Source organism: Gossypium raimondii, chromosome 7, assembly GCF_025698545.1.
Source record: "Gossypium raimondii isolate GPD5lz chromosome 7, ASM2569854v1, whole genome shotgun sequence".
NCBI classification, from domain to species: domain Eukaryota; kingdom Viridiplantae; phylum Streptophyta; class Magnoliopsida; order Malvales; family Malvaceae; genus Gossypium; species Gossypium raimondii.
The window spans coordinates 51,951,512-51,966,151 of NC_068571.1; the positions used below are offsets into that span (position 1 = coordinate 51,951,512).

The following is a 14,640-nucleotide window of genomic DNA, read 5'->3' on the forward strand; positions in this document are numbered from 1 at the left end:
TAATGTAAAATAAATATTTTATATTTAAAATTGTGAAAAATATTATATATATTTAATAAAGATATTGTTGATTATAATTTTATTTACTTAAAACTTAAATTTTTAAAAATATTTATAAAAAGGACATTGAAGTTTTACTAAATAATGTTCAAAACCCATAAAACAAAACTATTTTATCAAAATAAAAATAAAAATTAATATGAAAAATTAAGAACCAAATTAAATGATTCGAATTATCACATTCGGTTCAAAAAATGAACTCTATCAAACTGAACCGAACTTAGCTTTATCTCTTAATACAAAACTTTTATTTACTCACGTAAAAATTATAATTTTATCTCAACCCTTAAAATAAAGTTCAAAACTTTGCATTTCTGATTAATAACAAAGTACACCAAAGTTAAACATAATTAAAGGACCAAAATCAAAATTTAACCAATTCAAAAAAGTAAATAAAAAAAAATCCAATTTCTTTTCTTTCTTGCTTTATTTACCAGGCCTGATCCCCTCGCTCCATTATAATGTCGGCTTGTTCCATAAAAATTTAATATTAAAAAAAAAACAGAGAAAAAGAGTAAAGCAAAAAAAAAAAAAAAAGGCGCTGCTTTCTTTTTGCTCTGCTTTTGTTTTGTTTTTCTTTTGGCTTTGTCTCTCAGATTTCACGGCGACAAGTCTGTTTCATTCTTCTTGATCCCATAAAGTTCCTTTTTTTTTTCTTTTTCTTTTTCTTTCATCGGATTCTAAACCAAAAACGGTGAGTTTTTTCGAGCAAGTTGGAGCAGCTCAGTTACCGGTTTATCAACACTCCGTCCGGTTACTTCCCCTTCGATTCGGTTTCTTTGGAACCCATTGAAGGAAAAATGTTGGGTATATGATTTGAAATACACCCAAAACGAATCAAAAGCTTGTTACCAAAGTTAAATAAAGAGGAAAAATTTAGCTTTGAAATGAACAAAATTTTGGGTCTTCACAATTTGGGCCTTTTTAGTTTTGAAAGTGAATGAAAACACCGGCGGCGGCAGCGGCAGCGGCGGATTGTCCTTTCTATAGGGGATGATGCAATACAAGTGATTTTGAAGCTTTTGGGTTTCATTTCATAGCGTTGAAGTGAAGTTTATGGTCAACAAAGTTGATCTCCTTTCACTTATTGGAGCAAAGTTTTATTAACAGTTTTAGTTTATTCAAATTTGTAAGCATGAAGGCTCCACCCAATGGATTTTTGGCAAATCCCGCAGAAGGTTTGATTTTTTTCTTTTAATTTTTCTTAATCAAAATTTTTTACTCTCTTTTCTCCTCTGGGTCAAAAATAGACTTCGGGATTTGAGTATTGCAGCATTTTCTTTAATTATCAGTATATATTTAGCTGTTTCATGGATTTGTTTTTGGCCCTTCCATCATCCAGATCCTCTTTAAATTGTTGTTGGTTTTATGAGGTTATTATCTTGTTTATATATATATATTCCATAAAAATGGAAAGAAGCAAGGTAATGAGACTAGAAGTGAAAGTTATTGTAACTGAACTAGGAGTCAACTTTCCTCATTTTAGAGTCAAAGATTTGGGTTTAGGATCATTCATCATTTTGCAAATTGGAGGTGAAACAAGGGATGCAAAAAATGAAGTCTTTAATTATATAAGAATATTCATGATGACCTTGTTTTATGAATTGTGGCAATATAGGAAAAGTAGAATCAATAATTCATACAAGGAAATTTGGGGGTACCTTGGTTTAAGACAATAAAGTTTTAACTCTTTTGCCCTGTCTATCTTTCAAAGTTTTGAAGAGAAATGGATATGGTGAATCTTTTAGTAGTTGATGCCTTTTAATTATTGTTCTGACTTTTTCGCTTGTGTGGTTTTCGGGTATGTTCTGATAACAACACAGGAGAAAGGAAGAGTATCAATTCAGAATTATGGCATGCTTGTGCTGGACCACTTGTTTCTTTACCACCAGTTGGAAGTTTGGTGGTTTACTTTCCTCAAGGCCATAGTGAACAAGTGAGTCGTTTTCCTTATTCGATCATGCAGAATAATTGTTTCTAAATCCTGTCTTTTATGGATTTTTTTTTTCTGTTCAGGTTGCAGCATCGATGCAGAAGGAGACTGATTTCGTACCAAGCTACCCTAATCTTCCTTCCAAGTTAATTTGCATGCTCCATAATGTCACATTGCATGTAAGCAAAAAGCTAGCCAACCATTATCCCGAGTTCCTAAATGAATTTTTTGCATTTATCTAAATGAATTTGCATGCTTCATAATGTCACATTGCATGTAAGCAAAAAGCTAGCTCATACGGATGGTTTTCTTAACTTGTGTATGTGAGAACAGCTTGGAAAGCATATGCATGAACTTAACATTGTAACAGTGAGAAATGATCTTAAAAATGCAAGTTAAAAGGTTATTTTGAAGCTGCTAATTTATTCAATTTATTTAAAATTTTGAATCAGGCTGACCTGGAAACCGACGAGGTCTATGCTCAGATGACTCTTCAACCTGTAAACAAAGTAGGTCAACTCTTCTGTTTGAGAATTACTATATTAATATTGTCTGAACTGCCTCCGTTTTTTCTGTTCATTCCTGAAATTTGGGAAGAATTTTGAAGTAGTTTTCTACAGTATGACAGAGAAGCATTACTAGCATCTGATATGGGCCTCAAGCAAAGCAGACAACCTGCTGAGTTCTTTTGCAAGACTCTTACAGCTAGTGACACTAGCACTCATGGTGGCTTTTCAGTGCCTCGTCGAGCAGCTGAGAAGATCTTCCCTCCTTTGGTGTGTAAAATTTTTTAATTTTGATTTCTACTTTAAGATTTGAGAGGTATGATATAAGCATTTTTGTACCTATTTTTACTAAGTCTTAAATGATAATATTTGGTAGGATTTTTCGATGCAACCGCCCGCTCAAGAGCTAGCAGCTAGAGATTTACATGAGAATACATGGACATTTAGACATATCTATCGAGGTATGATTCTCTTCTAGACATTGCTCTTCCGTTTCACGAGCTAGTAGCTAGTACCTCAATGCATAAGGCTTCTTTTCAGGTCAACCAAAGAGGCATCTTCTAACTACTGGTTGGAGTGTCTTTGTTAGCAACAAAAGACTTTTTGCTGGTGATTCCGTTCTTTTCATAAGGTATGGTTCATATATATACATAGAGACACACATACATATATATGTATCTTTTTATGTTGCTTAACTTGAATTCTTTGCTTAAATATAGAGACGAGAAGTCACAGTTTCTCTTAGGTATAAGGCGGGCCAATAGACAGCAGCCAGCTCTCTCTTCATCAGTAATTTCTAGTGATAGCATGCATATAGGGATCCTTGCTGCTGCAGCTCATGCTGCTGCAAATAACAGCCCATTTACTATATTCTACAATCCAAGGTATTGCCATAACATATTTTGATTGTCCTTCAGCTCATTGTTATCGCATAACCATACATTTCTTTTTTTTTTCATTTTCAGAAAATAAGATATTGATATGCCTGAATAGATATTATTAATTTTGATAGGGCAAGCCCTTCCGAGTTTGTGGTACCCTTGGCGAAGTATAACAAAGCCATGTATACCCAAGTTTCTCTTGGAATGCGGTTTAGAATGATGTTTGAAACCGAGGAGTGCGGAGTACGTAGATACATGGGTACAATTACTGGTATCAGTGACCTGGATCCTGTACGATGGAAGAATTCACAGTGGCGCAATCTTCAGGTATTCTTTGGACATAACGATAGTATGGATACAATATTGCTGCAAAAGGAGAGAAGACCATGTAATTTTTTATTTTGGCAATTTGCTTTTATTTCTTGACAGGTAGGATGGGATGAATCTACTGCTGGTGAGCGACCAACCCGAGTTTCAATTTGGGACATTGAGCCTGTTGTAACTCCTTTCTACATATGCCCACCACCGTTTTTCAGGCCTAGATTCCCCAAGCAACCGGGAATGCCGGGTAAACCATATTACCGGATATATCTTCTGATAAACAATGATAAATAACAGGAAAATTGTAGAAGTTAGTTCTAATTTTTGATGATGCTGTTGCAGATAATGATAATGATGTTGAGAATGCTTTTAAGAGAGCTATGCCTTGGCTTGGAGATGACTTTGGCATGAAAGATTCCCCCAATTCAATCTTCCCTGGTTTGAGTTTAGTTCAGTGGATGAACATGCAACAAAATAATCAGTTGGCAGCTGCTCAATCTGGACTCTTTCCTTCAATGGTTTCTTCGAATCCGTTGCACAATAGCCTTGGCACTGATGATCCATCCAAGTTATTGAATTTTCAAGCTCCGGTGTTACCTGCGTCAAATATGCAATTTAACAAAGCAAATCCAAACCAGGTCAACCAGTTGTCTCACGCACCTATGACCTGGCCCCAGCAACAGCAACTCCAGCAGTTGTTGCAGACTCCTCTGAATCAAAATCCACTACAGCAACAATCCCAACAGCAGTTACAGCAAAGACAGTCACAGCTGCAGCCACAGTCACATCTTCAACAGCAGCCTCAGCCACCTCTACAGCAGCAGCAGCAGCAGCAGCAACAACAAAGACAACAGGCACAGCCACAACCACAGCAGCAGCAGCCACCTCTACAGCAACTGCAACAACAACAAAGACAACAGGCACAACCGCAGCTGCTGCAACAACAATTTCTACCAGCTCAAGTAAATAATGGCATCATTGCCTCAAACCAGATGCCAAATCGAAATTTGCATCAGCCTGGTGTTTATTCTCAGGTTCAGCAACAGCAGCAACAACAACAAATATTGACAAGCAATGGCCAGTCAACTCAAACCACCCTTCCTGCTAATAAAGCTTCATATCCTTTGACGTCGTTAGCTCAAGATACACAGATTCAACAACAGGTGGAACAGCAACCTAACCTCGTACAGAGCCAACAGCAACAGACACAGTTGCAGCAAAATCTGTCCCAGAGGTCACAACAGCAGCCGCAAATTCAACAACTGGCACAGCAGGGCCTCCCAGAGCAACAATTCCAATTATTACAGAAATTGCAGCAACAGCAGCAGCAGCAGCAGTCATCTCAACAATTACTCTCGCCTACTGGATCACTGTTGCAGTCTCCAGTGGTGCAACAACAGCCAATGCATCAACAAAACCAACCAATGCAGCAGGTGCCTCTTTCTCAGAGTCAACAGACACTTGGCAGCAATGGTTTCTCAACATCAATGCTAATGCAACCACAACAGCTAGTGGTGAGCCAATCCCAAAATCAGAACAAGCCACTTATGGCAATGAGAACCCATTCTGGTCTTACTGATGGAGATGCTCCATCATGTTCAACCTCACCTTCTACCAATAATTGTCAGGTTTCACCATCAAGCTTCCTAAGCAGAAGTCAGCAAGTACCATCCATGGTGGTGACAGATCCAGTTGTTGAGCCTGCAAGTACACTGGTTCAGGAGCTTCAGAGCAAGCCTGATATCCGAATCAAACATGAGTTGCTTGCCTCTAAAGGTCCAGATCAATCAAAGTACAAAAGTACTGTGACAGACCAGTTAGAAGCATCCTCTTCTGGAACATCATACTGCTTGGATGCAGGCACCATCCAGCATAATTTCTCTCTCCCCACTTTTTTGGAAGGTGATGTCCAATCACATCCTCGGAACAATCTTCCATTTTCAGCTAATATTGATGGACTGGCACCCGACACCTTGTTATCAAGGGGATATGACTCTCAAAAGGATCTTCAAAACCTGCTTTCTAATTATGGTAGCAATCCAAGAGATATTGACACAGAGTTGTCTACTGCTGCAATAAGTCCCCAGTCATTTGGTGTGCCAAACATACCTTTCAAAACTGGGTGTTCAAATGATGTTGCCATAAACGATGCAGGAGTTTTAAATGGTGGATTGTGGGCCAACCAAACTCAACGGATGCGAACATATACAAAGGTATGTGACCTCACTAATTATGGTTTTACGCTTGTTACCTCATTTGTTCTCTTTGTTTTAGACCTTGCAATTTGGAACTATCTAGTTTTTGAAGCTCTGAAGTAGGAACATCACATGTTCAGCATAATCAGATTTTTCATCTTTAAAGAGTTCTGAGCAGTTCAAGCATCAATCTGATGTTGTACTATTAGCTCTAAATGTTTGATGCTGGTTTGAACTTGTGAAGGTACAAAAGCGTGGCTCTGTGGGAAGATCAATCGATGTGACCCGCTACAAAGGGTATGATGAACTCAGGCATGATCTAGCCCGCATGTTTGGTATCGAAGGACAGATGGAAGATCCACAAAGTTCTGACTGGAAATTAGTATATGTTGACCATGAAAATGACATATTACTTGTTGGTGATGATCCTTGGGAGTAAGTGAAGAACCCCAACTTGAACTATATAACTTTATCAGCTTTTTTTTCTCTCTTTATTTATCCTTTTGTAATTTCTAATTTTTTGCAGAGAATTTGTAAGTTGTGTTCAGAGCATTAAAATACTGTCATCCCTTGAAGTACAACAAATGAGCTTGGATGGTGACCTTGGAAATGTGCCAGTTCCCAATCAAGCTTGTAGTGAGATCGACAGTGGAAATGCATGGAGAGGACATTATGATGATACTTCAGCTGCCTCCTTTAACAGATAAAAAAGTCAAAAACAAATTGATTGGACTTTACATAGGCTCATTGGTGGATGCCTTTCCATTAAGAAAGATCAATTTAATGAAGTTCTTCCAAATTCAGAGGTGTTAAAACCACTGCCATGGAATTGGCAGAAGGATGGATCTTGTTCTAACTTTAGCATCCACTTTTTTTGACTTTGCCCTTTAATCACTAGTTTTACTACGAGGTAAGGTGCAAAAGGGAGCGTTGGGGCAAGTTTATCATTGATGTATAATATAACCATATTTTAAAAGCTGATCTGACATTATCAGCAAGATTTGTAGTGTTTGTAGCTATTGCTCAGGCAAAGATACAATTAGCATCAATTTTTGTTCATGTTGCGCCAAGGTACAATTTAAAAACTTATCTCAAAGAGATGAATATAATATCCATTGAAGAACATCCTTTTATACTTTTATCATATCAGTACTGGACCAAAAGAGTGAAAATTACCAGGGCAAACAACAAAGCTAGCACCATTTATATCGAAGATTAAAAGACAAATGCAAAATCCTTGTGCCTTATGGAAAACTCATCCACAAATTTCAGTTGTGAACCTAGCAGCATATGTTTTATCAGACAACTAAGAAAGCACAGCCATTACATCAGATGCTCTAAGAGCAATATAACTAGTTCCATCATTCCCTTTGAAGTCATTCCCTGCATACTTGGAATATAAAACTGTATTCCCTGGTGCAACAGATAGTGGCTTTCTATTACCTTCCTCATCCAAAGTACCAGGTCCAACAGCTATCACCTGTGTCATTTAATTCAGAGCATTTTAAGTATACACACATATGCCAGGCATGGACGACAACAAATATAAAAATATTAACCGATCCTCACCGTGCCAATGGAAGGTTTTTCTTTGCTTGACTCAGTCAGCAACAAACCTCCAGAAGTCTTCTCCTCGGCTTCTGCAACCTGCAACAATGTCGTTAAACACAACAATGAGTGCCCTATGCAATGCAATGTATTATCAAAACCGAATTAACGAATTTCAGAAAGGGTAAAAACCTTAATGAAAACCCTGTCATTTAAAGGCTTGAGATCTTTGATATCATCCGTTTCAAGAATTCCCACAATGTCATCTTCCTTCAAGATAAGATGATTTGAACCATTGAACTCCAGCTCGGTTCCGGCATACTTGGAATATATAACCTGAGCACCAGTCTATAAAAACACAGTATTGTGTAAGTAAACAATTATGCAGCAAATAAGGGGAAGAATGTTAATTCCTTGAAATCCACCTTAACAGAACATTCCAATTTGGTCTTCCCAATTGTCTTCCCCTCGCCGATGGCAACCACTTCACCCCCTTGAGGCTTTGATTGAGCTGTTGTTGGTAGCAAAATTCCACCCTCAGTCTTCTCTTCTGTTTCTTTGATCTTCACCAACACTCTATCACCCAAGGGCTTAATCGAGGTGTACTGATATAAACCGATAAAATTGAATCGTGTAAGCAAGATATATATGGCAACAATTCAAGTCACATCTAATTATTTAGTTATGTTCTATATAGAAAATGCATACAATGCTCCTAATCACTCCAACAATGCATTAACATTTGAGAAAATACCCATCAAACAATGGCCATATTTATAAAGCAAAGTACATCTTAACATGGTCCAAAAACTACATCTGAAGAAACTAGTTTCAGAAAAGCTTAAAACTTTACCCATTAATAACATTAGAACAGCACTGCTCTCATCAGTTATGCTCCTAATCCAAAAACTTAACTTGAAGAAACCAAAACCAAAATGATCCAAATTCATAATGACCCAAATGCAAAAACATCAAAATTAAAGGAACCCCCCCACCCCCAAATTAACCCGATTCAGAACTAATTCACTCCCATCTTACAGGTCTAAATGGTACAAATGAAACTAAAAAAAGAACTACCTTGGGAGCAACAACGGTAGCCGCTTTTACAACCAAACCCTTAAAGGACCTTTGAGTCAAAGACCCAGGCTTTAAAGATCCAAAGGAAGAGAATTTCACAATGGATGATGGCCTTAATCCTTCAAATGAAGCCAAATTCCTTACTGATACTGTCATTGATGATGCTGTTAACTGAGATGTAGCCATTCCTGTAATGAAAATTTTCCCAGAAAACAAACAACTTTCAATTCTAGCAACCAATTTTTCTTAAAAAAGAAAAAGTTATATGCTTTAATAAAAGAAAAGATTATACCTTTGAGTGGAAAAAAAATGATGTTTTGGTGTAAGATATTGAAAGTGATAAGAGTTGGCTTCAAACCGTAGGAAGTATAAGATAAAAACCCTAGATTGTTCTAGTAATGGGTTTTATGCGTTGAATAGAGACTTCTAGAATATTGGCGTTTACAGGAACATTGTTGCTGGGTTCCTAGAATATTATCGAGTGAACTCCTAATATTTTTTATTAAATTAATTTGAATTTTAATTCAATTTAATTTATTAATAATAGGTTAAATATTTGAATTTATCGATGCTTTTAACAGAAAATTATTGGAATCTAAAAGGTTGATAACTTGTATAAAATTATAAATATTAAAAATAATTTGGATCCGAATAACTTGAATAAATAATCTAAAATTAACTTAAATTCGAGTGACAAAGTTGGCTTTATCAAAGTAGTTAGTATTGTATTGATAGGTATATCATTTTGTCTTAGTATTAATATCGATATGTTTCAGTATATCATTTCCAGATTTATTGATGTTTTTAAATTTTTAACATATATATAATCCAATTTTTAGTTTTTCGATCAATTATATATTATATACATGCAAATATAAGTTTTAAATTTATTAATTATGGTAAACTATATACAAAGCCGTTAAATTATTAGAAAGTTTACGTTTTGCTCATTTTACTTCAAAAGTTATAAAATGATCACTGAACTATTCGAAAGTTTTCATTTAAGGCACTGGTGGTCTGTTAAAATCACTGTTGTATGCCTGTATGGCCTTTTATATTCACGTCGTCTGCACCAATCGGAAACTCTCCTTTCAATTGTTTTCTACAGTTCAATTTTTTTTATGAAACAACTTTAAATGTCAAGAATCTGCGAACCAAAATTCAAACAACTTTCTTCTCCAATTTTCGACATTGATTGTCAGATCAACTTTGATTTAAGGTATGTTCTTCTACTAGTCAATGAATACTAATCCTGCATTCCGATCATCGAATTGTCACTTGGAACTTGTTACTGGACTCTTTTTTTTAAACAAAAACTTTAACAATCCAATACCTTAAATAAAAACTTTCAAATAGTTCAATAACTTAAATAAAAACTTTCAAATAGTTTAATAACTTAAGTGAAAACTTTCGAATAATTCAATGATCATTTTATAACTGTTTGAAATTGAGTGACTAAAACGTAAACTTACTAGTAGTTTAATGATAGTTTACCAAAAATGAGCATCCTCTACAGGTTTCAATTTTGAATATCACGTGAGAAAAAATGAGCAAAATTTTCGAAATGGACTTAATTAAATAATGTGACATTGTTTTAAAATACAACATGATATGTTCGCTAGATTCATTGGAACTTAAACTAGTCGAGCTATTGCTTTTAATCTATAAAAATAAATAAATAAAGTTAAATGTACCTGTTTGAGTTTTTTAAATTACAATGAATCAAATAAAAATACCAAATGTCACGTAAGAAGGGATCATAGATGAATCATAAAATATTGATGATTAAAGTACAATTTTACTATTATATTAACACGTAGTTTCATAAAAAAATAAAGGACTAAATGATAAATCTACCATTTTAAAAGACACCCTTTTCTAAATTAAATTTATCTCATAAAATTTTATATATTTTAAAATGCTAAAATTTATTTGAAATGTGCTTCCAATCAAAGTAACAAATCAAGTGTCCAAAGTTGAAGCCATAGTAGAAAAAGGAAGTTTATATTAGAAATCAATGATTTTATAAATATACTTTCAAAGCTCGAAGAAAACAAGAACAACTAGGAGCTTCCTCCATGCTAAGTGTTAGCAAAGGAATATACGTTGAATGAAAATACACTAAAATTATACAAAGTGTTAGGGTAATAAAATGAGGGTGGTCAACATATGAGATGTGGTAAGTCGTAAAAATGAGAGTAGTTTCAATTGTGGCTTAAGAGAACTTTAGGGTGGAGACTATGTATCCTCCCTTCTCCTTTTATCGTAATATTAAGGAAGCACTTATAGAGAGAAGAATATTGGGCATGGGTCTTAATCGTTGAGTTTTCTATTCAATGTGTATTATAACATGGTGGTGGATGTCAATCCAACATATTCTTGGAGTTAACCTGAAAGGATTAGACAAGGCACTTATTGGATGTGATAGATGGATATATGACACTAAAAATCTTATCGCACATGTATGTGTGTAAAAATCATGTATTTAAAATACAAATGTGTGTTTAAAAATAAGAAGCAGATGGCAGTTTATACGAAGGAGTAGCTATGTGTCTTGAGGCTACTTGACATGGAAGTTTGATTTGATACTCCTAATAATGTAATACCCCCTACCCGTATACGTCGCCAGAATAGGGTATGAGGCATTACCAGATTTTATTGAATTAATTTTCCATTATTACGAGTTAAATACTATTCATTTATCGAAACATGTCATGACGTCCCTTGGTTGGGCCTCCGAAGCCCAAAACATACATCGGGACCAAATCAGGATTTTATCGAAACCATAAGAAATTTTTCGAAAAATCCCAAAGTTTTTTTTTTTGAACTCAATATAACCCCTTTATAAATTTCTAACCTTCCCTGCGATTTTAAACCGAGACTAATCCAACACAACCAATCCATTTCAACATATTTTCAAGATAGATTTAACATATTCATAAGATAACCTCATCACATACCAAAACCAAAATTTGTTAGCCATACCAATGGCTAACCATACATTCATTTCACATTAACATTTACTTTACTAGCTTATACATGCCATTGATTTCCAAAATAAAGTTTCTTTATATACCGAGATCTTGAGGTTGATAGTGTGATGCGTCTCCGACCAAATCCGACCTCCGAGCTCTTAACACTACAAAACAGGGGAAAAGGAAACAGGGTAAGCACTTTCAATACAATGCAATAAACATTCATATACCCATTCAATACATTATTCCCCTATCATTCACAAACTCAACATTCAAATTAGTCCAATAATTTTCATGTATCAATAATATATACCATGATTGATGAGCTCATCAATACCATGATTTCCATTCCCTTGTTATTTTTCTATATTTATCCCGTTAAATTTCTCGAAATTTTGATGGATTTTCAGAGGTACACTTTAGTGTAAAAATCCGGGTCCGTCAATTCATATTCATGTGCGCACATTTCCATTTCAGAGAGCACACTCATGAACTTCATCCTTATAAAGGATTACGGTCCAAAGCTAAATCTCGTAATATAAACTCATAGAGTATTGTCGGGATTACCAGTCCAAGCTAAATCCCCTGCAACGACAATTACTCTAATGAGCTTGGATCTGAATTACCAATCCAGGCTAAATTTAGACCCTAATTCGGATTACCCGTCCGGGCTAAATCCATTTCCCACATATTCTTCGGGAGGGCTATATCAGGATAGGATCACTTGTCCGGGCTATATCCTTTTTACTGTCAATTTCTTTTCAGAGATCCATCGAATTTTCCTTTCATTCAATCGGGATTGCTTCCCCTTTTTATAATATATATCACTGTTTCATCAATTTTCATATAATGAACATTCAAATCATATTCACATCAATAACAAACATTTCAAGCATTTAAGAATTTAATTCAAGTTACACGAACTTACCTCGATACTTGTTCGTAAACAAAAATCTACTAATCCCGAACTTTTTCTTTTCCTTGATCTAGCTTCGTATTTGAATTTTCTGGATCTAAATAAATAAATTTAATCATTAATCTACTACATTTCGTGTTCATATGTAACATTCTCTATAATTCCATTATTATTTACAATGCATTCAAAGCTATCTCACTGAGTCATAGTCACTAAATTATTTATATCTTGAGCTACGAAACTCCAAATTAAGATTTACTAATTTTTCCCAAAACTAGACTCACATATCTTCTAACCATAAAATTTTCAGAATTTTTTGTTTAGCCAATAAGTACAGTTTATCCTTTGAAGTTTCCCATGTTTCACTGTTTGATAGTTCCGACCCCTCTTCACTAAAAATTAATTATCTCATTGTACAGAATTCGTATGATGTTCTCGTTTGTTTCTTTTGAAAATAGACTCATTAAGATTTTAAAAATATAAATTTAAGCCCCTAAATATTTTTCACCAATTTTTGATGATTTTCCAAAGTCAGAACAGGGGAACCCGAATTCATTCTGACCTTATCTCACAAAATCTATTATATCTCATGATTTACAATTTCATTGCTTACGTAATTTCTTTTATAAGAAACTAGACTCAATAAGCTTTAATTTCATACTTTTTTCATCCTCTAATTCGACCTCTAAAATTTTTGGTGATTTTTCAAAGTTAGACTACCGCTGCTGTCCAAAACTGTTTTAGGGCATGATGTTAATTACCATTTTTCCCTAAGCTTTCAATAAATGATAATTTCATCCCTACTCAATTAACCTCTCGATTAAGGTGATTTTTCTCAATTAACACTTTATCCCTTCACTTTAAACTACTTTATAACCTTTGGAAATCAGAATTTTAACACTAGACTTTAATTCCAAACCTTTTCACAATTAGGTCCTACAAATAAATTTCTATTGAAATTGCCTAATAAAATCATCTCATAAACAAATTAAAACTTCAAGTTCATGCTATTTCATCATAAACTTCCAACACATATTCATAGCAACTTTCAATTTCATTCATAAAATCAAAAAGTAATGAATTTAGTAATATGACCTAGTTGTAAAAGTCTTAGAAACACAAAAATTACAAGAAAAATGCAAGTATTAACTCACTTGGTGCAAAAATTATGAAAATCCAGCTTGAATAAACCCTTAGGAAGTTTTTGGCTGATGAGAATGCAGAAAAATAAAGAGAATTCTAGATATTCCAATTTGGTCCCATTTTTATGTTAGTAAAATTTGTTAGTTTCCCATTTTACCCTGATTTCACTAATTCTCCTATTTTTCTCACCGCCAAAAATATCTCCTTTTGGGCTTATTTTCAATTTATGTCCCTCTCCATTTAACAATTGAGCTATTTAATCATTCTAGTAACTTTTACATCTTTTTCAATTTAGTCCTTTTCACTTTATTGACTACCCAAACATTAAAATTTTCTAACGAAATTTTAATACCATATTACTAACATTTCATAAATATTTATAAAAATATTTTTGACTCGGTTTTATGAGATCGAGATCTCGATACCTTATTTTTACCCAATTTCTTCAATAATTTCTTTTTCTAACTAACCACTAAATCGGTAAAATTTTTCTATCGATATTTTCATATGATTTTCCTATCATATCAATATTCATGCAAAAATATTAAAATAAATTTCTCTTTAAATCAGATTTGTGGTTACAAAACCACTGTTCCGATAACCTTGAATTTAGGTCATTACAAATAATGATGGTGATGCTATGTCCTAGGGTAAAACGTTTTAGGATGATTGGTAATCAATGATCCCGTGTTCCTACGTAGACCTCATATATTTTTAGTAGAGACGTGAAGTCTTCACAATTCGTTTAACTAAGGTTCGTAGGTTAGTTCAAGGTCTACCGATTGGTAAGTCAAGTATGCATGGTCCGCGAGGATATTAGTTTCGATGGAAGACACGTGTCCGACTCTGGTGAGGTCTACCATTTAGAGTATAACAATTGCCCCCTAAGTGAGGAAGATTATACAAAAACATACAATAAATATTGAAAAGGTGCGATATAAAACTAATTAATAATAACACATGCAATATGTACGATATCAAAATAAAAAAATAGATTAAATTATGAGTAAAACAAAATTTAAACACAAAAAACATATTAGATTTAGAATACTAAATGAATATAATCGTTTATAATTATTTTGTCA

General features: G+C 34.2%; 2 protein-coding genes across 3 annotated transcripts; one reads left to right on the plus strand and one right to left on the minus strand.

Moving 5' to 3' along the window:
- Positions 1–567: 567 nt before the first annotated feature.
- Positions 568–7,019, plus strand: LOC105797241 (auxin response factor 7). Of its 2 annotated transcripts, XM_012627220.2 has the most exons (13): positions 568–1,238; positions 1,884–1,996; positions 2,077–2,172; positions 2,446–2,502; positions 2,614–2,769; positions 2,876–2,960; positions 3,040–3,130; positions 3,219–3,383; positions 3,512–3,707; positions 3,810–3,948; positions 4,044–5,914; positions 6,141–6,331; positions 6,423–7,019. In XM_012627220.2, exons 1-13 carry the CDS (start codon positions 1,196–1,198, stop codon positions 6,601–6,603), a joined length of 3,384 nt encoding a protein of 1,127 aa, XP_012482674.2. In that variant the 5' UTR covers positions 568–1,195; the 3' UTR covers positions 6,604–7,019. The 2 variants fall into 2 exon arrangements, with proteins under 2 accessions (XP_012482674.2, XP_052489502.1); XM_052633542.1 differs by lacking the exons at positions 568–1,238; positions 1,884–1,996; positions 2,077–2,172 and adding an exon at positions 2,257–2,269.
- A 49-nt stretch (positions 7,020–7,068) lies between these two features.
- Positions 7,069–8,979, minus strand: LOC105797319 (20 kDa chaperonin, chloroplastic). Its single transcript, XM_012627325.2, has 6 exons — positions 8,814–8,979; positions 8,522–8,709; positions 7,870–8,049; positions 7,637–7,792; positions 7,466–7,543; positions 7,069–7,376 (listed from the first exon to the last, which is right to left on the minus strand). Exons 2-6 carry the CDS (start codon positions 8,705–8,707, stop codon positions 7,203–7,205), a joined length of 774 nt encoding a protein of 257 aa, XP_012482779.1. The 5' UTR covers positions 8,708–8,709; positions 8,814–8,979; the 3' UTR covers positions 7,069–7,202.
- Positions 8,980–14,640: the final 5,661 nt, after the last annotated feature.